Here is a 24,420-nt window from a genome sequence, read left to right as displayed (position 1 = left end):
CAAAGAAGCCAGGCCGGGGTAAGAAGGTGCAGCTGGAGCCAGAGGCGGAGGAAAGCGAGAGCGATGCTGCACCAGCCAAGAAGAACCTGAAGGGCACCTCCAAGCTGCTGATGGGGCTGGCGCCCAACAAGAAGAAAGGGGCCAAGGGCCAGCCCAAAGAATCTGTAGAGCCCGACCTGGTCAAGGAGGAGGCGGCGGCGGCAGCACCGAAGGCTCCGATTCACCCGGGTCTCCGCAGCACCTCGAAGCTCTTCATGGGCTTCAAGAAGCTGGGGCTGCGTGGGCCCAAGAAAGGGCAGTTCAAGAACACGTCCCGCTTCTTCTGGGGGCTGCAGAAGCACAGCACCAAGGGGCGGCGGAAGAAGAAGAACAAGGCGGTGCTCAAGTCCACATCCAACCTGATGGTTCGCTTCAAGCGCGTGGGCAAGAAGAGGAAGGAGGCAGCCAGCGATGCCCCACTGGCGAAGCCATCCTTCCTGCTGCTGCGGCGGGGCGGGCAGGCGGCCGAGGACGGCGTGTCCCTCTTCCGCCGGCGCCCGGAAAGGAAATTCAAGCCGCGGGCGCAGGTGCTGAGCAAGGCGGCTGCCGCCACGGGCTGGCTGGCCAGGAAGGTGCTGTCCCGGCGCGGACGGCTGGTGGGGGGTGGCCGGGCAGCCGATGCAGCCTGGCTTTCCCGTATCGGTGCCAGAAAGCTGCCGTTCCCTGCAGAAGACGAGATCCTTAGGCACCGGGCCAACATGAAGCGGATCCCCAGCGGCAGCGGGCTGTCAGCCCCTGGTGCTGCGCGGCACGTCCAGGAGAGACGCAGCAGCACAGTGCAGCGTCCATCCCGGCGGCGTTCCCGGCACGCGCCTGCGGAGCCACCGGTGCCGCGCTATGGGTGGGCTGAGGAGGAGGATGGAGCCTACAGCCGCCGGCGAGGCTGTGCCAAGGAGGAGGATGGAGACTACAGCTCCCGCCGCAGCTATTGCAAGAAGGAAGATGGAGACTATGGCCCCCGGCGTGGCTATGCCAAGGAGGAGAGCAGAGCCTATGGCCCCCAGCATGGCTACGCTGAGGAGGATGGAGCCTACAGCCCCTGGCGTGGCTACACTGAGGAGGAGGATGGAGCCTACGGCCCCCAGCATGGCTACACCGAGGAGGAGGAAGGCTACATCCAAACCCCAGCCTATCCACCAGGGTACGGCTTTGAGGATGCAGTGCTGACCCCCTACGCTGACTACCCCGGCTACGAGGCAGATGAGGAGTACGGCTTCTACAGGGGGGTTTGGGAGGAGGATGACCCCCTGGGGCACCCCTACAGCTACGCGGAGCTCGAGGATGAGGGACCGTTTGGCGGTGGGTACCCCGTCACCCTTTACGACCCTTACAGCAGTGACCCAGAGTATGGCGAGGAGGTGGCGGGGCCCTTCGGCTACAGGGAGGACCCCTATGAGGACTTTGGGGAGCCCCTCACTGGGGGGTACCCTGGGGGCGAATACCCCGAGCATCGCATCCAGTACAGCGAGGGGGGGTGGGCACCGCATGCCCAGTCCTCCTGCAACCCCTACGCTCTGGCCCTGGAGGAGATCGCTGAGGCCGAGGAGCCCGAGGAGTGGGAAGAAGAGGAGGAGGAAGACAAGGAGTATCCCCTCTCCATCCTCAGTGCCTCCTCCCTCCGGGGCATGCGGGAGACGCTCTCCTCCAAGCTCTCCCTCAATAGGAAATTCAGGCTCTTCCCCAGGCCCCAGGTCAAGATCTTTGGCAAGGACCGCCTGGATGTCCCCCTCCTTCCGTCTCCCCACCTGCCTGCCGCCCACGATGAGGATGACTACGATGAGTACGAGCCACCGCCAGCAGCCCCCAGCCCCACGGCACCCTCAGGCCGCTGGGTTTCAGCAGCGCGGGCGTGCGGGAGCCCTCTGGGGCAGTTCCTCCAGCGCTCCCTCTCGCAGTCGCGCAGCCGCCCGCCACGGGGTGTGGGGGCACTCCGGGACCCCCACGCCCCCCAGCCCTCCTACAAGCGCTCTGCCGGCAGGCTGGCGGGAATGGAGAGCGCTGGCTCGGGGGGCCGGGATCCCCTGCCACGAGCATCTCCAGCTGGTGGCATGGCCGCGCAGCGGCTGTCGCTCCGTAACCCCTTTGCCAACCCTGGGCGCTCCCCATCGCTGCCGCCAGCCCGGCAGCGCCCCAGCAGTGTGCGGGGTGAGGGGCTGCGGCGATCCCCCTCCCTCGGTACCAGCCTCAGGCAGCTTGGCCCCGAGCCCCCTACCCCGCCGCCAGCCTCCCCCCGCTCCCCGGGACCCGTGGGGAGGCGTTTGGGGGTGCCGGCGGCGGGGTCGGGGAGGCCTCTGTCATCGCGGCGGAGCAGTCCCCCCGGGCTGCCGCTCCCCCAGGCCTGGCCCCGGCTCCCTGAGCCCCCCACCAAGGCTGTGAAGCCGCTGCAGAGGAGTCCCTTCCTGGCACCCAGCCCCCGGCCCGGCAGCCGCCGCCTCAGCCCCCCAGGCCTCTCCTGGGACCAGGACCTGCCCCCCTGGCAGGGTGCTGCACGGGGTCGTGCCAGGGTGCCGCCCCCCCCCAGCCCCGCTCCTAGCACCCCTAAAAGCTTCATCCAGCGCATTGGGCAGCCCCTTGCTGGGATGGCCCCCCGCTCCCCCCCGGTGAGGCCATCTGCTGCTGAAGCGGGGGGCCACAGCCGCTCCGTGGGGCAGTCCTTGGCATCACTGCTGGTGGAGAGCATGGCCCCTGCTGAAAGCCCTGCGTCCCCCCCACCTGCCCGCCGACCTTCCTCCCGCTCGCCCTCCCTGCCCCGGCACCCGTCCCAGAGGAATGGCAGCTCTGGCAGATCACCAAGCCCACCGCTGGGGCGCCAGGGCTGGGCTGACACTGGGCGTTCCACCCTCCCCTCCATCCCGTGCAGTGACCGGAGCCCCTCACCCCAGCGTCGCCCCACTTTCCTAGCACCCCGTGGCCAAGCCCCTGGCTCGCCGGCCACCCACCGCCACGGTGCCCGCGGCCTGGGGCCAGCGGAGGCCATCGAGGGCGATGGGGCAGCCGGGGAGGAGGGCGCGGGGCGCTACGCGGTGGTGACGCCGCAGGTGCAGAGGTTGGGCTCCTTCCGCCGGGCGTCCCGCATGTACAAGCAGCACTGGTCCACGCAGCACGTCGTGCGGGTGCGGGAGATGCCGGACGCCTGGACGGCTGAGCAGGGTTCCCCCCGGCAGCCCTCCCAGCGCAGCCGGCGGTGGGCGAGCCAGCGGGGAGCCGGCATCACCCGGTACCTGAACCAGGCGGCGGGCGGCTGGCGGGACAGGCACCCCTGGGCAGACGGGTACCTGGGCACCAAGCAGCCCTGGCACAGCAAGGTAATGCTGGCGGGGAGGGGAGCCCACTGTGGGGGCCGGCGGTGGGACGGGGACGGGGGGCGAGCCAGCAGCTGGTGGGACCCAGGGTGGGTGGCATGTTGATGTGGCTGCTGGCTCGCTGCGGCACAAGACCACCAGTGCTGGGGGGTTGGCAGCACCCGCGGTGGGGGGTAAGTGGGTATGGGTGCACTGGGTGCTGTTGGGGGTCCTGCCGCAGGAGGTAGGCTGGGGGGGGACGGTCATCGCCCATTGTGTGTCCCCCCCATGCACGGCCCCCTTGGGGACACTTGACTCTCACATATGGAAATGCTGAGACCCGATCCCTGGCTGGGGCGGGCGCGGGTGGCACACTGACCCGACGGGTGTCCGCTTTCCTGCCGGCTGCCTGGCCACCTGCCAGCATGGGCTCCTGCATGCCACCCACCCGGCATCCCCCCCTGCACGCCACCCACCCGGTGTCCCCCCTGCACATGGCTGTGGGGCACGGTCGTGAGGAGCAGCTCCCAGCCCTACAGCTCAGCCTCCTTCTGTCATCTCCCCTAGAGGTGCCACCCTGCTCAGGGGTCTCCATCACCCACCTCTCGCAGCACCCTGTGGGGGTAGGGGTGAACTGTGGCGTGTTGCGGTGGGGGGTGGCACAGCCGCCTCTGCCTGTTCCCACCTGCCCATGGTGAGTGGGACTGGGGGTCTCTGGGACCAGCCTTTCCCAGGACAGTCCCCACAGATGCCTTGGTGGCCCCACGTCCCCCCTTTCAGCACTGCTGCTCTCCCCTAACACACAATACTCTCGGTGGGGAACCTGTTTAGGGGCCGTGTGATACTTGCTCAGGGTCCCTGCCGTCACTGGCTGTGGGATCCCTGGCTTTGTCACAGATGGTGGTTTTGGGGTGGTGACGGTGACGGGGTGGGATGCCAGAGGGTGTTGGCACAGCCCTACCGTGACGAAGCTGGGCTGGGCTGCTCTGTGCAGATGCAGTCGCTGTGCAGCCTGCCCATCGTGCGGTACCAGGAGGCACAGGAGGAGGATGGGCTGGAGGACATGACCCAGCTGGAGTGAGTGTCCCCATCCCCTTTGCCCACCCACCGTGACCCAGTGCCACGGGGACCAGCAGGGCTGTGCCCTTTGCCCAGGCACCCTACAGCCCCCACTGCTCCCACCCTATCTGGTCCCAACACAGAGTCTGCTCTGGCCTTGTGGGGCTGGGGACATGCCTGGGGACAGAAGACACCTCCTGTCCCCCTGCCACCCCCTAAGGCAGCCTCTGCTCCATGCCAGGGACCTCCAGGAGGCCGCGGTGCTGAGCAACATCCGGACGCGGTTCGAGCGCCAGCTCATCTATGTAAGCTTAGGGGTGCACAGCATCCCCTGAAGACCCTGGGCGTAGGGACTTTGGGGGGGTCATCGCACTCCAGGAGCTCACAGCCCCAACCCCCGCTGTCCCACAGACCTACATCGGCAGCATCCTGGTGTCAGTGAACCCGTACCGTCTCTACAACATCTACGGGACGGAGCAGGTGCTGCAGTATGAAGGCAGAGCCCTGGGCGAGAACCCGCCGTGAGTACCAGGCTGTCCCCAAATGCTCTGTGGGGACAAGGGCACCCCTACCCGCCATCACCCACCCCTGGGTCCTACAGCAGCCCCCCGGGTGGTCCCAGGCCCTCGAGGACCCTGGGCTGCAGGGTGCTGGATCATCTGTGTCCATGCATAGGGATGCTCGGGGCGCAGTAGTGGTCCCTGTGCTGGGGTGACGTGGCACCACCCCCCCCACCTCTGCTTCCCCCCCCCCAGGCACCTCTTTGCCATCGCGAACGTCGCCTACTCCAAAGTGATGGATGCCAAACACAACCAGTGTATCGTCATCAGGTGGGACAGGGCTGTCCCCACACACAGCGCTCAGCTCTCCCTGGGGTGGCCCCAACCAGAGCTGCCCTAATGGCCGGTTGCAGGATGCTGCTGCCACCCTGGGGCCGACGGGTGGCCCTGGGATGGGGCGCTGGGTGGGTTTGGGGTGGGTGCACCCTGCTCAGCTGGTGGTGGCCCCGGCCATGCTCCTGCTCTGCATTTCAGTGGGGAGAGCGGCTCAGGGAAGACTGAAGCCACCAAGCTGATCCTGCGTTACCTGGCGGCTGTCAGCCAGAAACGCAGCACAGCCCCACAGGTAGGGTGCTGTCCTGGGGATGTCACTGTCCCCATCCCCTTGTCCCACCTCCCTGCACTCTCCTTCACCCCCTGCTCATGGTCTTGCTCTCTCTTTGTCCCCACGCTTCCACCCGGACCATGGCAGATAGAGGTACCGGGGGGGACACGTGGGCTGGGACGGTTCAAGGGGACTGAGCATCATGATGGCATCTCTGTCACGTCACCCCAGCTGCGGGGGGATGGCAGGGATGGACAGCAGGAGCTCGGTGCATGCACGTGCATGGGGTCCTTGCGCTCTCCCACATCCTTGTGCATCCTGGCTGCAGTGCACACCTCGAATTTTGGCAGCCATGGGTGTCTGCATGGGGCAGGGGGTGGCAGGGAGGGTGGCAGGGTCACAAGGGGGGCTCATCTGCCATGGGGACAGCCCGTGGTGCGTTGGGGTGGCCGGGCTGACCTCCTGGCTCTCCCCATCACTGCGGCAGATCCTGGAGGCGACCCCCTTGCTGGAATCCTTCGGCAATGCCAAAACCGTGAGGAACAACAATTCCAGCAGGTTTGGGAAATTTGTGGAAATCTTTCTGGAGGAGTAAGTAATGCTAAACGACACCCGCGTGCAGCCGGCCCCCACCCCCTGTGTGTGTCCCCTGCCCCAGGGGTGCCCAGCCCAGCCCCAGCCCTGCTGCCAGGCTGCCCCTCGGCTCTGGGGTGGGACACACGTGGGGACACTTGGGGACAAACCTTGGTGGTTGAAAAGCGACATCACCTGAAGATGGGCAGCGTTTGCTGTCCCTGGGGCAGGGGTGCTGTGCCCTGGGCTGACAGCCTGACCACTCCCAGTCCCTGTCCCCATGGCCTGTCCCACCCTCACTCAGCCCCACTGATCCCAGTTTAGGGGGGTGCCCAATTTCACGCTGGGGTGCAGCAGCTCCAGCCCTTGCTTGGGACCTGGGTGCAGGCACCTCTCCCTGTCCTCCCATCCCTAGTGCGGGGCACCTGGGGACCAGCACTGACCCCAGAGTTCCAGGGGGAGCATCGGGGCAGGGGTGGGCACCATGACAGCGGGCACAGACCCTGCCCGTGCCAAGGTTGCCAGCTGGGTGCCTGCTCTTGCTCCCGCAGTGGCTTGATATGTGGTGCCATAACCTCGCAGTACCTGCTGGAGAAGTCCCGTGTGGTCTTCCAGGTGGGTGGAGAGAGGGGTCCCAGGCTTTGCCCCCCACCACTGCCCCCTCTGCTGCCCCCGCCCCAGCTTGGTCCTCTGCTCCCCAGGCCAAGAGCGAGCGCAACTACCACATCTTCTACGAGATGCTGGCAGGGCTGCCCGCCCAGCAGCGGCAGCGGTACTGCCTGCAGGGCGCCGAGACCTACTACTACCTTAACCAGGTAGCAAGCCCCCTGCCCAATCCCCCCCCTGCTGCCTCCTCTTTGGAGGGGCTGGCCAAGCTCAGGGTGCCAGTGGGTTCCTGAGTTCTCCTGGATTCTGTGTGCGGATGGGGAGGGTGCTCAGGGTGGGGTGTCCCCCCACCACCTCTGGGTGCTGCCCCTGGGTGCTGCTCCCCGGGACCCACTGATGCTCCGAGGGGGCCATGCCAGGGTGGGAACTGTGAGATCCCCGGCAAGGACGACGCGGAAGATTTCCGTCGGCTGCTCAACACCATGGAGGTGCTGAGCTTCAGCGTGGAGGAGCAGAACAGCATCTTCCGCATCCTCTCATCTGTCCTTCACCTGGGCAATGTCTACTTTGAAAAATACGAGGTACCCTATGGGGAGCCAAGCCACGTTCCTCGGGCCTGATTTGGGATGTGGTGGAGGAGGGTCACTGCATCCCACCGCCTCACCATCTCCTGCAGACCGACTGCCAGGAGATCGCCACAGTGGTGAGCGCCACAGAGATTGGGACAGTAGCTGAGCTGCTGCAGGTCTCCCCTGAGGGCCTGCAGAAAGCTATCACTTTCAAGGTGACGGTGAGTGCAGGGGGGGCACAGGTGGTGGTGGTGGGGGTCCCTGGCCCCTAGGGACCATGGCTGGTGTTGCCAAAACTCCATTGTGCCGTTGGTTTTGTGTGCTCCAAACAGGAAACGCTGCGGGAGAAGATTTTTACCCCTCTGACTGTGGAAAGTGCCGTGGATGCCAGGTAGAGGGGAAGGGGGCTGTGCTGGGGGTGGGGCGCCCCTGGGAAATGGTTGGGAGGGGCAATGCCAGGCTGGGAAAAGGGATGGTCAGGTCCCCCAGTGCAGATTAGGCTCTCTAGTGATTAAAACTGCAGCTCTAAGGGCTGCCCCATGCACTACATGGGGCTGTGATGAGTGCTGGCCACGGAGGGTGGGGGTGTATGTGGTGCCGTGCCATGCTGTGCCACGCCGGAGCTCCGGCACTCTGCTCATCCCGCCTCTTCCCAGGGATGCCATTGCCAAGACCCTCTATGCCCTGCTCTTCGGCTGGCTCACAGACCGCATCAACAAGCTGGTGTACCCACGTCAGGAGGCCCTCTCCATCGCCATCCTGGACATCTACGGCTTCGAGGTGAGCAGGATCCATCCCTGCTCCATCCCCCCGGCTGCCAGCCCCAGGACTGTGGGCTCTTGGGCTCCACGGACCTTCCTTCCCGCAGGACCTCAACTTCAACAGCTTTGAGCAACTGTGCATCAATTATGCCAATGAGTACCTGCAGTTCTTCTTCAACAAGATCGTCTTCCAGGAGGAGCAGGTGAGCCAGCAAGCAGTGCTGGGCTCTGCCCCCACGCTGAGCATCTCCACGGGGCCAGGGGCATGGGGCTGACTGGGTGCTGGCCCCGCAGGAGGAATATATCCGGGAGCAGATCGAGTGGAAGGAGATCCCTTTCAGCGACAACCAGCCCTGCATCGACCTCATCTCCCAGAAGCCCTACGGCATCCTCCGGATCCTCGATGACCAGAGCTGCTTCCCCCAGGTGAGGGGCTGCTGGTGGTGAGGTGGTGAGGATGGCAGCACTAGGCAGTCACTGTGGTTGGGGAATCGCTATGGACAAGGGCTGCTCCGCTCCTGTGCTGTCCTGGACAACCTGGGAGATGCTCTGGGTTTCTCTAGGCTGGACAAGCCCTGAGAGGTCCCAGGTTGGTGCCACAGGAGCAGCATCCCCCAGAGGACTTGCTTTTGCAGGAATTAATGAAAAAAGCCCTCTCAGCTGCCCTGTAAAAGAGGGAAGGGTGGTTGCACCCTCTCTGACAATGGGGAAACTGAGGCACAGAGCAGCAGATACCCATGACTGTGCAGCTTCTGGGTGGCAGAGCTGACAGCAGGGTCTGGACAGTTGTCCAGGCATCCCCATCCCGGTGCTTACATTCCCAAGGCTGCTGAACTGCTTGAGCCATGTCTCACCCCTGTGCCCGTCCCCAGGCCACCGACCACACGTTCCTCCAGAAGTGTCACTACCACCATGGGATGAACCCGCTGTACACCAAGCCGAAGATGCCACTGCCTGAGTTCACCATCAAGCACTACGCAGGGAAGGTGACCTACCAGGTATGTGGCAGTGGGGTACCCAGCTGGGGTTTTAAGGAGGCTTAAAAAGAGCTTTATGGGGTTGATCCCTGGGGCAGGTGGTCCAGCTGGGGCCCCTTATCCTGGCCTGGAGCTCCTTGCCTCCCCCCACCACGCCACCCGGCTCCTCACCATGAGGTTTTGCTCTTTGCCAGGTTCACAAGTTTTTGGATAAAAACTATGACCAGGTCCGTCAGGACGTGCTGGACCTGTTCATCAGCAGCAGGACCAAGGTAGGGCCCTGCCTGGTGGTGGCTCTGCTGATGGGACACCAGGCACTGATAGCCCCCTGCCGTACACATCCCTTTTTATGTCCCCAGGCATGTGCCCCATGGCCAGTGAAGCCCAGGGGGACCAGAAGCAGGGGATGCCTCCAGCTTCACCCTGTGCCCTTTTCCCACAGGGTCTTCTAGGCTTGACCCCTCAAGCATTGGCACCAAATGGGCACATGGGCTGCCCTTGTGCTCCCCCATCCCTATCCCCATCCCTGTTCGGGGAATCCAGCCACAAATAGGGGATACAACTCGCTCAGGGCTGGGCAAAAAGGCAGCAGCTGGTCTGGGAAGCCAGGAGAGCTGCACCATCCTGGTCACCTTCCTCCTCCCTAACCCTCGCCATCTCCCCAAGGTGGTGGCCAACCTCTTCTTCGGCCATGCCCAGGTGTTAGCCCGGCAGAGGAGCCTGGTCAGGAGGAGCAGCACCAGGACGCGGCGGTACAAGGCCCCCACCGTGGCTGCTCGGTTCCAGCAGTCACTCCTGGACCTGGTAGAAAAGATGGAGAGGTCAGGGCAGGCAGGGTGGGCAGTGCGGGCAGGCTGGGCAGCCAGGCCATGCACTGGAGCTGGCAGGAGCAGGGTGGACAGCCAAACCCAAGCCCGAGGTGGCCAGGCTGGCTTTGTCCCCTGTCCCTGATGGCTGATGGGGTGGGTACCTTTGACACAGGTGTAACCCCTTCTTCGTGCGCTGTCTCAAACCCAACAACAAGAAGGTGAGAGCTGCCAGTGGCAATGCCAGTGCTGCCTGCCCTTGCTGGCACTGGGGGTGTGTGGTGGGCAGGGATCTGCCTGCACGGCTGCCGATGCTTCTCCCCATCTTCTCCCCAGGAGCCAGGGCTCTTTGAGGCAGACGTGGTCAGCAGCCAGCTGCGGTACTCGGGTATCCTGGAGACCATCCGCATCCGCAAAGAGGGCTTCCCCATCCGCATCCCTTTCCTCGTCTTCATCGACAGGTGCCTGGGGGATGTGGGTCGGGTACCACCATCCTGGCATGGGGACACCACAGAGCTTGTGGATGTTTTATGGGGCGGTGTTTGGCCCAGGGTTCCCCCATGGTGGGAACTGGGAGCCGCCTGTTTTGGTGCACAGCACTGGGAGAAGGTGCTTTCCCAGGCGTGGTGCTCATCACTGCAGGGAGGGTCCATGCCGGTGTCCCAGGGGGGATCCCGTGTGGTGATGGTGACAGTGTCATGGGCTCGCCCAGGTACCGCTGCCTCGTTGATATGTGGTCCAGCGTTATTCCCAATGGGGCCAACTGCGTGGAGATGCTGAGGAACCTTTGCCCCGTCAGCCCTAGCATGTACTATGTTGGTGTCACCAAGGTACTGTCCCACGCTTGGCTCTGGTGATGCCCAAGGGGAGGGCAGCTGAAGTGGAGGGCTCACAGCATCACCCCCCCCACCTTCCCAGCTCTTCCTGAAGGAGCAGCTGTACCAGGCGCTGGAGAGCAAGCGAGCCCGTGCCCATCACCTGGCCGCACTCACACTCCAGCGCTACGCTCGCACCTTCTTCATCAAGAGACGCTTTCGCTCCCTCCGCCGAAAGATCATCCTCCTGCAGAGCCGGGCACGAGGCTACCTGGCCAGGTGGGGGTCCTGGGGGGGCAGTGGGTGGGCACTGGTGGGTGGCAGAGGGTGATGAGTGCCCTCCCACAGGCGGCGGTACCGGCGCATGCGGCGCACGCTCATCAAGTTCAGGTCGCTGGTGCACATCTATGTCAACCGCCGGCGGTACCTCAAGGTGAGGTGGGGAGCTGGCACATCCCAGGGGGGTCCCGGGCACCCAGTCCCACCCTGCTGCATGTGTGGTGGTGTGTCTGGAGAGGGCACAGTGGCACCCCCAGACCCTGAGGCCCCCCAGACACCATCCCCACCACCTCCTCCATGCCCCATGGGGCATGGGCAGTGCCTCTTTGGGGTGAAAGCCTGGCAATGCTGGAGGGGGCAATGGCACCCAGGGGGGTCCTGCTGCCTCTGGGTCTCCCTCCTTTGCTCCCATCTGGGGCTCAGTGTGGCTGTTCTGCTTGCAGAGGAAGGAGGACGCCCGCCGGCGGGCAGAGGAGGAGAAGGAGAGGATGAAGCAGGTAATGGGGTGCAGGTGGGCAGCATGGGGGTGAGCACACGTGTGATGTACATTGCAAACCGTGTTGCTGTGCTCTGGTCCCTGCCATGTGCTCGCCCATCCCTATGCTGCCAGCTGAGGCACCTATGGGTGCTGGGGCAGGGAGCAGCGTGGCAGTGGGTACATCCCTGCGCTGTGCCACCAGGAGCTGACGAGGAGGGAGGTGGTGGATGTCACCCACCTGGAGATCCCAGCCGAGCTGATGGGGCTGCTGGAAGCCGCTGCAGGTGAGTGTGTCCTGCACTGCCGCCGGCACCACTCCCAGCCCCTTGTCCCCATCCCTGCGGCCGTGCCATAGCTGCCCGCTGTGCCGTAGCTGCCCGGGAGGTGAATGCCGGCTGTGTGGTCCTGGTGCCACCACCGGCGCTGCAGCCCGACTCCCAGCTCACCCTCCCACTCGACATCAACGACTACCCCATGGCCAAGTACGTGCGGGGCCACTTCCAGGTAAGGTGGGCGCCGCGGGCTGGCGGCGGGGAGCCTGCCCCAAGGGGCAGCCAGCTTTCGGGGGGTCCTCGATGCCTCGGTCGTGGCTGAGCGGTTAGGTTCAAGGTCCCCGCAGTGGCTCTGCCCGGCGGCTCCCCGCACCATCCCACTGTTCTCTGCCCCGGCTGTGGCCCCAGGGATGCCGCGGGGTGTGAGAGGGGCCGGATCCGGGGCGGCTGTGGTGCTGCAGGGAGCCGGCCGCCGCCTCCCTCCCTCCCCGTGGGTTCCTGTCGTCTCCAGAGGCCGGGGGGACCCCGCTGAGGTTATCGGAGAGAGACCCGCCGAGCCCTCCTGGACGCCCGACGCGGGGCAGATCTTGAAACGCTGGGGCGGGAGACCAGGTCGCTTTGCTCCTGGGACCCCGGCCCCATCAACGATCGCTTTACCCCCTTCCTCCTCCTTGCCCCCTATTTTTTGCCGTGTGTTTCCCAGTCCCTGGCATCCCCAATGCCAGCACTGGGGCCGGATCCTGCTCTCAGCCTCGCCGAGGTGCTGGCACCTGTGGTGCTGGCAGCACAGCTAGAGCCCGTCCCCGTCCTGCTGCCAGGAGGCTGCCGGCCCCATCCTGCACCCCAGCCCTTTTGCAGCCCCATAGTCCCCATTCGGCACCAACGCCATGCTCAGCGCCATGGGGCCGGCCCCTCGTTTCCTGGGGCTGTCCCCGGGGCCTGGGTAGCCACGGGTGCGGGTGTCACCGCAGGAACCGGCGTTCGGGATGCTGACGGCCCCACTGGCAGCCCCCCTCACCCGGCTGGACGAGGAGCTGCGCCACGAGGCGCTTAGCCTCTTCCAACTGGTAGGTAGGGTCCAGCGCAGGATCCGGGGCTGTGGTCCCCTGCCCGCTCCCTGGCCGGGACTGGAGGGAGGACCTCGCTGTCCCCGCGGCAGATCCTGCGGTTCATGGGGGACCCGGGGCTGGGCGGCCCACAGGAGACCCTCTTCGGCAACTACATCGTGCAGAAGGGGCTGTCGGTGCCGGGGCTGCGGGATGAGCTCCTGGCACAAGCCGCCAACCAGGTCTGGCGGAACACCAACGTCAACAATGAGGAGCGGGGCTGGCTGCTGCTGGCCGCCTGCCTCAGCGCCTTCCCCCCGTCCGCCACCTTCGAGAAGTACCTCCTCAAGTGAGCTGGGGCTCGGGACAGGGACGGGGACCGGGGCTGGCTGGGACTCTCAGGGACAGCCTGGCACTCTTGCCTGGGGATGCTGTGGGGGCTCTCCAGGGGCTCCCCGGGCCAGCCTGGCACATGTGCCTGAGGATGCTGCCCAGGTCCCTCCAGGTTCCCTTGGGTCAGCGTGGCACACGTACCCAGGGATGCTACCCAGGTCCTGCTGGGGATGCTCTGAGCTCCTCCGTGGGCCCCAGGGCCAGCCTGGCACATGCAGCCAGGGATTATGCTCAGGTCCCTCCACGATTCCTCTGGCCAGCCTGGCACAAGTGCCCAGGATGCTGCTGAGGTCCCTCCAAGGATGCTCTTAGTCTCTCTGTGGTCCCCTGACCTGGCCTGGCACACGTGCCTGTGAGTGCCACCCATGTCCCTCCTGCAGCATTCTTCCTTCCCCACAGGTTTGTCTCCGACTACGCCTTTGCTGGCTACAAGCCAGTGTGCCAGCGCAAGCTGATGCACGCCATGGCACAGTCGCAGCTGGGTGCTGCGGCTGCCCGTGCCTTCCCCCCCTCACTGCTGGAGTGGACGGCGAACCGGCAGCAAGCCAGCATGGCACTCGACCTCCACTGCTTCAACGGTGCGGGGTGGCACGGGGCTGAGGGCACGGTGGCAGCAAGGGTCGGTCCCAGCTTGACCACCCTGCCGCTGTCATGGGCAGAAGGGGACTGGTGGGACTGGCTCGTCACCTGTCCCTCCACAGGTGACCAGTTCTCCTGCCCCATCCACTCCTGGAGCACGGGCGAAGACCTGGCAGGGCATGTCCTGAAGCACAGGTACGCGCTGGCTCAGCACCCACCCAGCCAGCACAGTGAGCACCGGGCACAGCATCACCCTGGGGCTCTTTCAGGACCTGGGAGCCGGGATGCCCAGCTCATGGGCAGGGTGTCCCCCCAGAGCCAGGGCACCGCTGGCAGCCCGTGCCTGTCCCCAGCGTCCCGCTGTTGGCAGGGGGCTGACAGAAGGCTGGCGTGGCTGGTCCGTGGCCATGAAGGCGGGTGCCCAGTGGGCCGAGCTGGCCGGCCACGACTATGTCCTGGACCTCATCTCTGACCTTGAGCTGCTCCGGGGCTTCCCCAAACAGAAGTCCTGCTTTCTCATCGCATGGGAGGGGGCCGAGAGCCACGGCGGGGACAGCTGGGCGTAGGTACCCGGGAAGGGACTGGTCCTCTGCTGCGGGGCTGTTGAGGGAAACACCAGCACCAGGCTGGATGGGTGCTGGCAGAGGTGTGGGGCAGGGTCCAGGGGGGTCTGGCACCCAGTGGGTGCGCAATGAGCGCATCCTCCCTCTCTGCAGGGTGCTGGGACACAGCCTGGACTTGGATGATGTGCCTCCTCCCCCAGCTGTGAAAGCCCCCACGCTGCCATCCACGGAAGCATACCAGCCCCATGGTAAGGGATCACCCTGCCGGCCCCTCGGAGCTGCTGGCAGGGCTCTGCCGGTGAAGCCCTGCTGCCGGCAGCTCATCACTCCTCGTCCCCCAGCAGACGGGGAATTTGGGGAGCCACGCAGCCAGAAGGGTCTGGACCGGTATCTGGACAGCCTCTTCGACCCCGTGCTCTCCTGCGGCAATGGGGTGAGGGGGACATCCCTCTGCCTTAGGCAGAGGGAGCCCAGCGTTTTGGGGGTGCAAGGGGCTTGGCCTCCATCCCCTGACACCTGCCCCCCAGGAGCTGGAGAAGCCGGCTGCCCTCTCACAGAGGATGAAGGGAAGAGGTGGCGTGGGAGGTGGGGACAGCAGTGGTGATGCCAAGCGGAGCGGACCCCCCGTGCCTGTGGAGATGCGTCAGCCGAGGGGTCAGCACCTTGATCACTTCTGCATCCCGACGCAGCTCCCTGCCTCAGTTTCCCCACCTGGTCCCTGGTGTGAGGCACAGCCCTGCACCCAGCACCCCACAGCTGTGATATGGGGCTGCAGGACGCCCCGGCTGAGCTCTCCTCCTTTGCTGTCGCAGCCCCGGAGCCAGCCCCATCCCCGCAGCGCCGGGTAGATGCCAACCAGCTGCCTGGGCCCTCGGTCAGTGGGGCAGGCAGGGTGTGTGTGTGTCAAGTCTTGCAGTCTCCACTGCAGGGCAGCTCCCTAGGGATGGGGGCATCTGGGGGGTGCCAGATGCTGACAGCGCAGTGTCCCTTGCAGGGAAGAGCAGCGGAGGGGACGCCAGCCCGTGCCCCCCAGCCCCGGCCCTACTTGCAGAAAGCTGGTAAGGGGTCCCAGCTCAACAGGGTGGCAATGGGGACTTGTGGCACTGAGCCAGGCCCCAGGCATGCCTGGCCCCTGCCCAAGATGTGTGCTTGGCCCCACAGTGCCCGTGGGCCGACAGTGGCCGGGTGAGTTGGTGCAGCATTCCCGGCTCAACTCTGAGCACTTCCCACGGCCCACGCATGACATCCGCAACATCATCCGGCAGTGCCAGCCAGCCCCGCGTGGATCTCAGCCCCCCAGGTACCCACCCCAGCCCCCAGCTGAGCCACCGGCCTCTCCTGCCTGTGGGTGCGTATGCTGGGGTACAGGTGATGCCAGGTCACAGGTGATGCTGGGGATGCAGGTGATGCCAGGCACAGGTGATGCCAGGGTGCAAGTGATGCCAGGGTGCAGGCAACATCAGGATGCAGGTGATGCTGGAGGTGCAAGCGATGGTGGGGTTGCAGGGGTTGCCAGGTACAGGCAATGTCAGGGTGCAGGTGATGATGGAGTTCAAGTGATGCCAGGATGCAGGCAATGTGGGGTGCTGTCTTTGCAGCAAGCTCTTTGGGAAGAAGCTGGACCCCCACGAGGAAGCCATGCAGATCCTGAAGGAGCAGCTCTCTGCAGCCCGGGTCCCGGCAGCTGTGGTAGGGATGTGACCACCCTCGTGTCCCCTGTGCTGGGCTGGGGGAGTCACCGGCCCTGGTGGCAGCCAGCTCTCTGCCTCGCAGGGGCCCAAGGAGCCGGTGGCTGCGGTGAAGCCGGTCACCAGCGGCAGGTACCAGCTGCGAGCACCAACAGGGCGTCTGGCAGCCACTCGGCCCCCAGGTATTGCAGGGCAGAGCTGCAGCACTGGGCGGGGCGGGCAGGGCAAACTGATGCCCCTCATCCTCCCCAACAGCACCGGGCGATGCCTGATGCAGCCAGATGTGGGTCTGGCTCTACAGCATCCTTATGGGATAACTGCTGTGTCCAGCTAAACCCTCCCTGCCCCACAGCTGGACCCTGTGTCTGTTTACCCTGGTGGAGGGGGGCTGTTCGTGGTCCCCCCCAGGGATGTGCAGGGTTTTCTGTCCCTTCACAGTCTCTGTCTCGCGGGAGCTCCCATCTGAGGCACAGCAGGTCCAGACCCAGCTGCACCGCAGCTGCAGCGAGGACTTCTACACCTACCACAATGTGCCCTGGAAAATATACATCCGCAAGGAGGTGCGGGGTGCGGGGAGGACAGGCTGGTGTCCAAGGGGGATAAAAGAGGCTTTTCGCCAAGCCTGAGCCCCTGCAGAGTGGGTAACGCCAGTAATGCTGCACTGGTCTCGCTCCTGGCAGGTTTTCTACCCCAAGGACAACATTAACAACCCATTGCTGCTCGACCTCATCTTCCGGCAGGTGAGGCACCGAGCTGGCCCCAAAGCCCCCCTGGGGTCCCCCGGGAGCTGGGGGGTCCCCCCACCAGGGTGATGGTTTACTCATCCCACTATGGCTGTCCTGTCTTCCCCTGCTGAGCTGCGGTGGAGGAGCAGAGGGTGTCCCTGTCGGCTGTCCCAAGCTGGGGGCCGGGGGGAGGCCAGGCAGGGCAGAGGGGCTGGAGGGCACACTGCTCCCCCCACACTGCCCCACTGCTCCTCACCCCCTTCCCTAGATCTTCAATGACACGCTCTCCGGCACCTGCATCCGCATCAGCCAGGAGGAACGGCTCCGCTTGAAAGCCCTCTTTGGTAACCCTCGCCTGCTGCTCCTGGGCTGGGGGCTCACACCTGGGGACCCCAAACCTGGGGGACTCACACCCAGCTCCCCCGCCTGCCCATCCTCACCTCCTGCGTATCTCCAAGCCACAGCTGGCTCTGCTGTTTTGGGGTAGTTTTGCCTCCAAATACAACGAGCCCTCTGTGGTTTAGTGCTCCACAACAGCATGAGTTGTGTCAGGTCTCAGCCAGGCTTGCTGCACTGAGGGGGACACCTGGCTCTCCATCATGGTCCTGCCAGGCTTGGGAAGGGGATGAGCATCCCTGCTCTCACTGTGAACCCTGTGTCTGCATCCCTCCTGGGGAGGGGGGATGCTCACGAAGTGGGTATTTCTCCCCACAGCGGAAAACAAACTGGACTCCTTCAGCCCCGTGGCCACTGAGAGCGTCAAGAGGGAGATCATCGCTGCAGCCCGGGACAGCTGTGAGGTGTATTTCTCGCGCCTCTTCCCCGCCACGGTGAGGGTCCAGCTACAGAGCAGGGCAGGGTGGGGGGCACCGCAGCCCCGAGCCCGCAGCTGAGGCAGCGTGCCGGCCCGCAGGGCAGCGTGGGGACAGGCGTGCAGATCCTGGCTGTGTCCCACGCTGGCATCAAGCTGCTGCGGCTGGTGAAGGGCACCAATGTCCCTGGGGAGCAGCTGCGGGTGCTGCGGGTGTACAGGTAGGGATGAGGAGCCTGGGTGGTCAGGGTAGGATGGGTGCTGTGGGTGCTGGGATGGGTGCTGTGGGTGCCAGGTGTTACAGCCTCCCCTCACCCTGCCCCAGCTATGCCGACGTGCTGTTCGTGACCACCCCGTCCAGGAACATGCTGGAGCTGAACCTGCGCAGCGAGAAGCTCATCCTCTTCTCCCCCAAAGCCCCCCAGGTCAAGGCCATGGTTGACCACTTCATCACGGAGCTCAGGAAGGTGGGGAGGGGCTGCCCCAGGGCCAGGGGGCTGGTGGGGGGCACGTCCTGGGGGCTGTACCCTGCCTGTGTGCCCACATTTGGGGGGCTGCGGTGAGCAGTAAAGGCACCCTGCCAGTGGGACTGTCTGGGGTGGGCATGGGCACCCTGGGGTGGTCCTGCAGCCATGGGTGCTTGAAACCCCAGTGCTGGTGGGATGCAGGCGTGCGTGGGTGTGCATGCATGTGCCCGCGTGCACGGGCTGTGCCAGCCCCTGCTGTGCCCAGGACTCCCAGTACGTGGTGGCCGTGAGGAACTACAGCCCGGAGGACGGGCGCCAGCTCAGCTTCCACAAAGGGGACATCATCCACCTGCAGCCACTGGAGCACCCAGAGAGAGGTGAGCAGCCCTGCCACAGCCCCCTGTGCCAAAACACCCTTGATGAGGGGCACAGGGGCAGCAGGACTGGTGGCTTCCCCAGCCCCCAAGGTGGCTGTGCCCTGGCCTCGCATCCTGGGACACCCTGTGTCCCCATGATGTCCCAACAGACCACTACTATGGCTGTGTGGTCCGCAAGAAGGTGATGTACCTGGAGGAGCTGAAGACAGGCACCCAGGATTTTGGTGGGTGTCACGCTGTCCCTGCGTGTGTCCCTGGTCCATCTACACTGCCCGCAGGCATGTCCCTTCCTGGGGCTGGGGCATGTGGCAGTATCCTGTTTCTGTCACCCCTCAGCAGGATGATTTGGGCTCCTTTTGGTACCAATCCAATGCAGAGGGATGTTCCCCTGCCATCCCCACCCTGGGTGGCACCGGGTGCTGCCCCACGTGCCTGCAGGCAAAGGGCTTTGTGGCCCCTGGTCTGCACCTTTACCTCGAGCAATGCTCAACCGCAGCCGTCTGCAGCCAAAACCTGCAGCCAGACCCCTGGAAAGGGCTCGGGGAGCAGAGGCTTTTTAGGGGGTGACCCACGGGGCTGCCAGCCTGGGGCCATCCTCACCACCTGCCTGGAACAGGGTGGAAGTTCGGAGCCATCCATGGCAGGTCAGGGCTCTTCCCTACTGAGTATGTCCAGCCCGTCGCGGCCCCTGACTTCGTCCATTTGCCGGTGGAGAGGAAAGAGGAGCCCAGGGACAAGCAGGGCAAAGTGGCAGCTTCGGCGGCCGTGGCCGTGGCTGTGGCTTCCACCGCCGTGGCCCAGGAGCTGGACCGGAAAACCGAGGTGGGTGCTGGCCTGGGGCGGTTGCCAACACGGTGCCGGCTGTGCCTGGCGCCCACGGCCCCGCTTCACAGGCATCCCAGGCCAGCACCGCCTTCGTGGAGGGTCCAGGGGGAGATGGGGGCGAGCAGCTCAGGGATGCCGCAGGGACCCGGCCCATGCTGGCTTTTGCCCGGCAGTATTTCCGCGTGGCACAGCACGGGACCACGTGAGTGCCCAGTAGTGGGATGGGGACACCCCGAGGTGGGGACACCCGTGCCCAGCTGCTCCCTTGTCCCTCTCCTAGGGACTTGGGCGAGATGAAGGCCAGGAGAGACGTGCCAGGTGTGCTGGAGATGCTGACATTCACCAAGGTATGGGGAAGCAGGGGACCTCGGGGTGCCCCTGCCCTGCTGTCACCTGCAAGTCCCCCTGAGGTCCCAGCGTGCTCGAGAGCTCCCCGAACGCCACCCCAACAGCCAGCCCATCCCTCTGGCTGCTCCCAGGAGCTGACCCTCTTGCCCCATCCCCAGATCCCCATCCAGGAGTCGCTCATTGAATTTGTGGATGGTGGCATCAACAAACTGGCCACTGAGGCTTTCCAAGGTAGGTGGGGGCACGAGTGCCCCGACCCCCTGTCCCACAGCCACCCCCAGCCCCGTCCTTGGAGAAGGGTGGGGACAGGACCAGGGTGGGCAGATGGGGTGGCCTGGGGGGGGTTTAGCTCCTCTGATCCCACGCCCTATGTGGCCGAGTTGTTGCCCCCACTCAGAGGACCATGTCCCTGGGGAAGTAACAGGGTGAGCTGTGTCACCGTGTGGCTTTGTTGTCCCCAGCCGTGATGAAGTTTATGGGTGACCACCCTCTGCGGGGACAGACGGAGCTGGATGCTGTCTGCACCATCCTCAAGGTAAATCCGCCACTGGGGCGGTGCGCCTGGGGGTGGCTTGGGCAGGGGGTGGCAGCCATGTGGCAGCCATGCCTGTCCCCCAGTTGTGTGCAGAGCACGAGGTCCTGCGGGATGAGGCATACTGCCAGATCATCAAGCAGATCACCAACAACACCAGCTCCAAGCCGTGAGTCCCTGCACCCGTGCCATCCACCCCAGCTGGGACAGCAGAGGCTGGCACTTGTGTCCCTGGCCAGGCTGAGCTGCCCCAGCGTGGGGGGAGACCAGAGACCCCCATCCTGGCAGCAGGCTGTGCTGCTCCCTGGGGCGATGGGTGCTGTTGCAGCCCACCGCAGGCACCCTTGCCCTCCCTGGGGGCTCAGCCTCAGCTCTTCCCGGCAGGGACAGCTGCCAGAAGGGCTGGAGGCTGCTCTACATCCTCGCTGCCTACTACAAGTGCTCCGAGGTGTTCAGGCCCTTCCTCTTGGCCTTCCTGCAGGATGCCAGCAAGCACCCGGAGCTGCCTTTCCATGGTAGGGGCTGTGCATGCCCCAGGGTGCTGGGTGCATGATGGAGGAGGACACCCAGGGCTGTCATGGGGCTCAGGACGTGCTTTAGCAGAGCCAGCATCACAGCTCTTCCCCGTCCTTCACCCTGGTCCCTGTCCCTGCCAGGCATCGCCAAAGCCTGTGAGCAAAACCTGCGGAAAACCCTGCAGTTCGGTGGCCGCAGCATCTTCCCCAGCAGCATGGAGCTCAGGGCCATGGTGGTGAGGCTGGGTGCTCATGGGTGCCCATGGGCGTGGGGCAGGGCTGATGCCAGCTTCGGATCCCCTCGGAGGTTCTGGATCCCCCCATGGGCTCAGGATCCCCCTGGGACAGCGCCCTGGAGCTGAGCTTGCTGGCACGGGGAGCACAGTCCTTTTTGGGGTCTGCTTTCCAGGAACACCGCTTTGGGGGTGCCCTGAGCTTTCTGGGGTCCCCAGTGGGGATGCAGCTCTAGGCACATGGGGTGTGGGGTATGATGGCTCACTCGAGCAGGGTGGGCAAGATACAGGATGATCCCCATGGGATGGTCCCCACGGGATAGCTTAGGGGCTCGGGGTGTCCTCTGGGGTCTTGCTGTGTGAAGGGCCCCCCTGCACCCCAGCGTGTCCTCCCCACGCAGGCTGGACGCAGTGCCAAGCGCCAGCTCTTCCTCCTGCCCGGTGGCATCGAGAGGCACCTCAAGATCAAGACGTGCTCGGTGAGTCAGAGGGAGCAAGAGGCTCGATGCACCTGGTGACCCCTGGCTGTGGGCGCCCCGAGGGTGTGGATGCTGGGGGGCTGCACCCCTTGGCTGTCCCTGAGCTGGGGGACTTTGTTCTCTGGGAATGGGAGATCCCTCCCTGGGGACCTGCATGGCATGAGCTGCAATGCAGGACCCGTTGGTGGCCCTGAGCGTGGCAGGGGGATGTGGCCACGTCCCAGCTGCCTGTCCCCGTGCCCAGGTGGCTCTGGACGTGATCGAGGAGCTGTGCTATGAGATGGGGCTGCAGCACCCCCAGGCTTTTGATGAGTACATCCTCTTCGTGGTGACCGACAGAGGTGAGGGGCTGGTGGGGACGGGATGGCCATGCCACTGTTGGGTTCCATGTATGGCAGCCGTGCTCAGGCTCCTGGGTGGCGCAGGGCAGAGCGTGCGGCCACTGACCCGCCGGGAGTACGTCCTGGATGTGGCCGCCGAGACGGAGCGCCGGGATGCCACCTACACCTTCTGGTGCCGCCGGGTGGTCTGGAGCCAACCCCTCAAGTTTGACAATGAGCTCTACGTCACCGTCCACTACAACCAGGTCGGGCCACCCCTCCAGACTCCCCCGGAGCCACCTCCCTGGGTCCCCCCCCAGAGCGTGCCCCATCCCCAAGCCGTGTCGCTGTGCTCTGCCTCCCTCAGGTGCTCCCCGACTACCTCAAGGGGCTGTTCACTGTCCTGCCGCCTGCGAGGCCGGGAGAGCAGCACTTCCTGCACGTGGCCAAGCTGGCTGCCCTCCAGCACCGCGCCAAGGACCACCACCAGCTCCCCACTGCGTATGGCTAGGGTCCGGGGGGGCATATCCCATGGGGTGTGGGACCCACTGGCCGGCGCCGGCCCTGACCCCTGGCTCCCTGCAGGCGGGAGGTGCAGGACTACGTCCCCCCGCAGCTCTTCCGCCTGCTGAAGGCCCAATCCTGGCTCCAAATGGTGACCCAGCACATGCAGCAAGCCCAGGCGCTCAGCACCCATCAGGCCAGGGCACAGTTCCTGGGTGAGTGGGGATGGGACGGGGACAGGGAGGTGATGCTGCTGGCGAAGCGATGCTGCTGAGGATGCAGTCCTGCCAGGGATGCAAGGCTGCTGGGGATGTGGTGCTGCCCAGGAGGCAATGCTAACGAAGACGAGATGCTGCCTGGGGTGTGATGCTGCTGGGTGGCTCCTCCGTGGGGAGCCTGGGACAGGCAGACCTTGGCCCCATGTGGAGCCTGGGTCGCTGCATGGCCAGGGGAATGCTGCACACGGAGGACAGGACTGCAGGGGCAGGACAGGGCAGGCAGCTCCCAGGACCCCTCGACTGCTCCTGGGTCCAATCCTGTCCCTGATCCAGAGCCTGAAGTGGTGCAAGGCTCTGGGGGCTGACCCAGCTGCTGCCAGGCATAGGGATGGCAAGGACCCTTGGCAGAGCCCCCATGACGGGGCCCGGGCAGGAGGGGGTGGCAGCAGGTGCTGAGCCCCCATCCTCCACCTCGCAGGGCTGCTGAGCGCCTACCCCATGTTTGGCTCGTCCTTCTTCTACATCCAGAGCTGCAGCAACAACGCCATCGTCTCACCCTGCATCCTGGCCGTCAACCAGAACGGCCTCCACTTCCTCAGCAAGGAGACCCATGTAGGTGGGGGCTGTGTCGGGGATGGGGTCCCGTGGGCACCACCTGGCCAGGGCACCCCCCGCTCCTGCCCCCACCCCGATCTCACTGCGGGGACAGAGCCAGGCACCCCGTGGGGTGTGACAGCAGGTGGGGGAGTGCTGTCCCTCGCCAAAGCGGGCAGGGGTCCCAGGTCTGGCCCCAGCTGGCCAGCTTTGCCTGCCCGCGCCCACCCTGTGCACGGGGCTGCAGCACCAGCACCCTCCATCCTGCCTCCATCCGCACCCGCTCCCATCTTCAGTTCCCTCGCTGGGGTCCCTGGGGCACTCGGGCCACCCCTCCTGTCCCCCCATCCCCAGGAGCCCATCGCCAAGTTCTCGCTGAAGGAGATCCAGTCGACGCGGACGCAGCGGCCGACAGCCGGATCCAGCTACCCCTACGTGGAGATCACGCTGGGTGACCTGCTGGCCCAGGGCATCACCCAGCTGCAGCTGGAGCAGGTGGGGGGGACCCATGGGGGACCCCCTGCCGGGAAGCCCACAGCGGTTGCCCGGCCACCAACAGTGTGTCCCCTCGGCAGGGCCTGGAGCTGTGCCGCGTGGTGGCCGCGCACATGGAGATGCTGCTGGGTGCCCGGGAGAAGAGGCTGACACTGCCGCCCAGCGAGATCACCCTGCTCTGAGCCTGCCGCGGGGCACGGCGATGGCGGCCATCCTGGGGTGGCCCCAGCTGGGCCCGTGGCTGCCGTCCCCCGTCCCCTCGGCGCGGCTCACCCTGCGCTGTTGTTCTTGGCTTTTATACACCCGTCAGCCCAGCCCGGGGCGGCCTTGGTGGTTCTGTGCTGTGCTTGCTGCTGGGGGGGGGCTGCTGTCCGCTGTGCCTCAGTGTCCCCGTGCCTCAGTGTCCCTGTGTCCCCAGACCTCGGTGTATCTCTGTCCCTGCACCTCAGGGTCCCCATGACTGTGTCCCTATGTCACATACCTCAGTGTCCCCATGCCTCAGTGTCCCTGTGTCCCCAGACCTCAGTGTCTGTGTCCCTGCGCCTCAGTGTCCCCATGACTGTATCCCTATGTCACCATGACTCAGTGTCCCCATGTCCCTATGCCTCAATGTTCCTATGTCACCATACCTCAGTGTCCCCATGTCCCCGTGCCTGTGTCCCCACGCCTCAGTGTCCCTGCACCTCAGTGTCCCCGTGTCCCCATGCCTCAGTGTCCCCATGTTCCTGCGCCTCAGTTTCTCCTGCCTCAGTGTCCCTAAGTCCCTGTGTCCCCGTGCCTCAGTGTCCCCGTGCCCCAGCCCCTGCAGTGCCCCGTCTCCCCGCCCGGGGTCTCGGTACCGGCGGTGACTCCCAACCGGTTGTGCTGCACCTCCCGCCCGCCAGGGGGCGCTGGCGCCCCGCCTCCGCGCTCCCGCCGGCACCTCAGCGGCCACCCCGACCCCTCGCCGCCCCCCGCCCCTCCCGTTAGGCCCCCGCGCCGACCAATCAGCCGCCGTCTCGTGCCGCTCGCGCTCGCCCCTTCGGCCAATGAGCGCCGCGCCGGGAGGCGGGGCGGGGCGGCGCTGCCGGTACCCGTTAACGGCGTGAG

General features: G+C 65.5%; 1 protein-coding gene across 1 annotated transcript; it reads left to right on the top strand.

The window, feature by feature from the left end:
• Positions 1-236: 236 nt before the first annotated feature.
• On the top strand, positions 237-24,385 carry MYO15A (myosin XVA). The gene is made up of 64 exons (XM_055708468.1): positions 237-3,344; positions 4,315-4,397; positions 4,621-4,684; positions 4,791-4,900; positions 5,135-5,209; positions 5,414-5,504; positions 5,631-5,636; positions 5,971-6,074; positions 6,608-6,671; positions 6,758-6,871; positions 7,082-7,243; positions 7,339-7,452; positions 7,564-7,622; positions 7,888-8,011; positions 8,100-8,195; positions 8,287-8,418; positions 8,865-8,990; positions 9,164-9,241; positions 9,636-9,790; positions 9,951-9,996; positions 10,112-10,236; positions 10,488-10,605; positions 10,694-10,869; positions 10,939-11,023; positions 11,313-11,366; positions 11,550-11,631; positions 11,721-11,851; positions 12,591-12,686; positions 12,779-13,014; positions 13,458-13,636; positions 13,760-13,832; positions 14,008-14,199; positions 14,354-14,448; positions 14,545-14,633; positions 14,728-14,854; positions 15,013-15,074; positions 15,195-15,258; positions 15,362-15,500; positions 15,799-15,889; positions 15,974-16,070; positions 16,327-16,448; positions 16,569-16,628; positions 16,882-16,957; positions 17,328-17,443; positions 17,527-17,645; positions 17,750-17,891; positions 18,157-18,268; positions 18,418-18,492; positions 18,885-19,090; positions 19,162-19,295; positions 19,374-19,440; positions 19,600-19,672; positions 19,903-19,976; positions 20,060-20,142; positions 20,358-20,488; positions 20,630-20,724; positions 21,123-21,200; positions 21,445-21,541; positions 21,626-21,786; positions 21,888-22,021; positions 22,106-22,239; positions 22,721-22,854; positions 23,191-23,331; positions 23,412-24,385. Exons 1-64 carry the CDS (start codon positions 255-257, stop codon positions 23,511-23,513), a joined length of 9,870 nt encoding a protein of 3,289 aa, XP_055564443.1. The 5' UTR covers positions 237-254; the 3' UTR covers positions 23,514-24,385.
• Positions 24,386-24,420: the final 35 nt, after the last annotated feature.

The sequence above is a fragment of the Falco cherrug genome, chromosome 4 (assembly GCF_023634085.1).
Source record: "Falco cherrug isolate bFalChe1 chromosome 4, bFalChe1.pri, whole genome shotgun sequence".
In the NCBI taxonomy this organism is placed as follows: domain Eukaryota; kingdom Metazoa; phylum Chordata; class Aves; order Falconiformes; family Falconidae; genus Falco; species Falco cherrug.
Note: the sequence above shows the minus strand (reverse complement) of the source record. Positions and strands in the feature narration are given on the sequence as shown.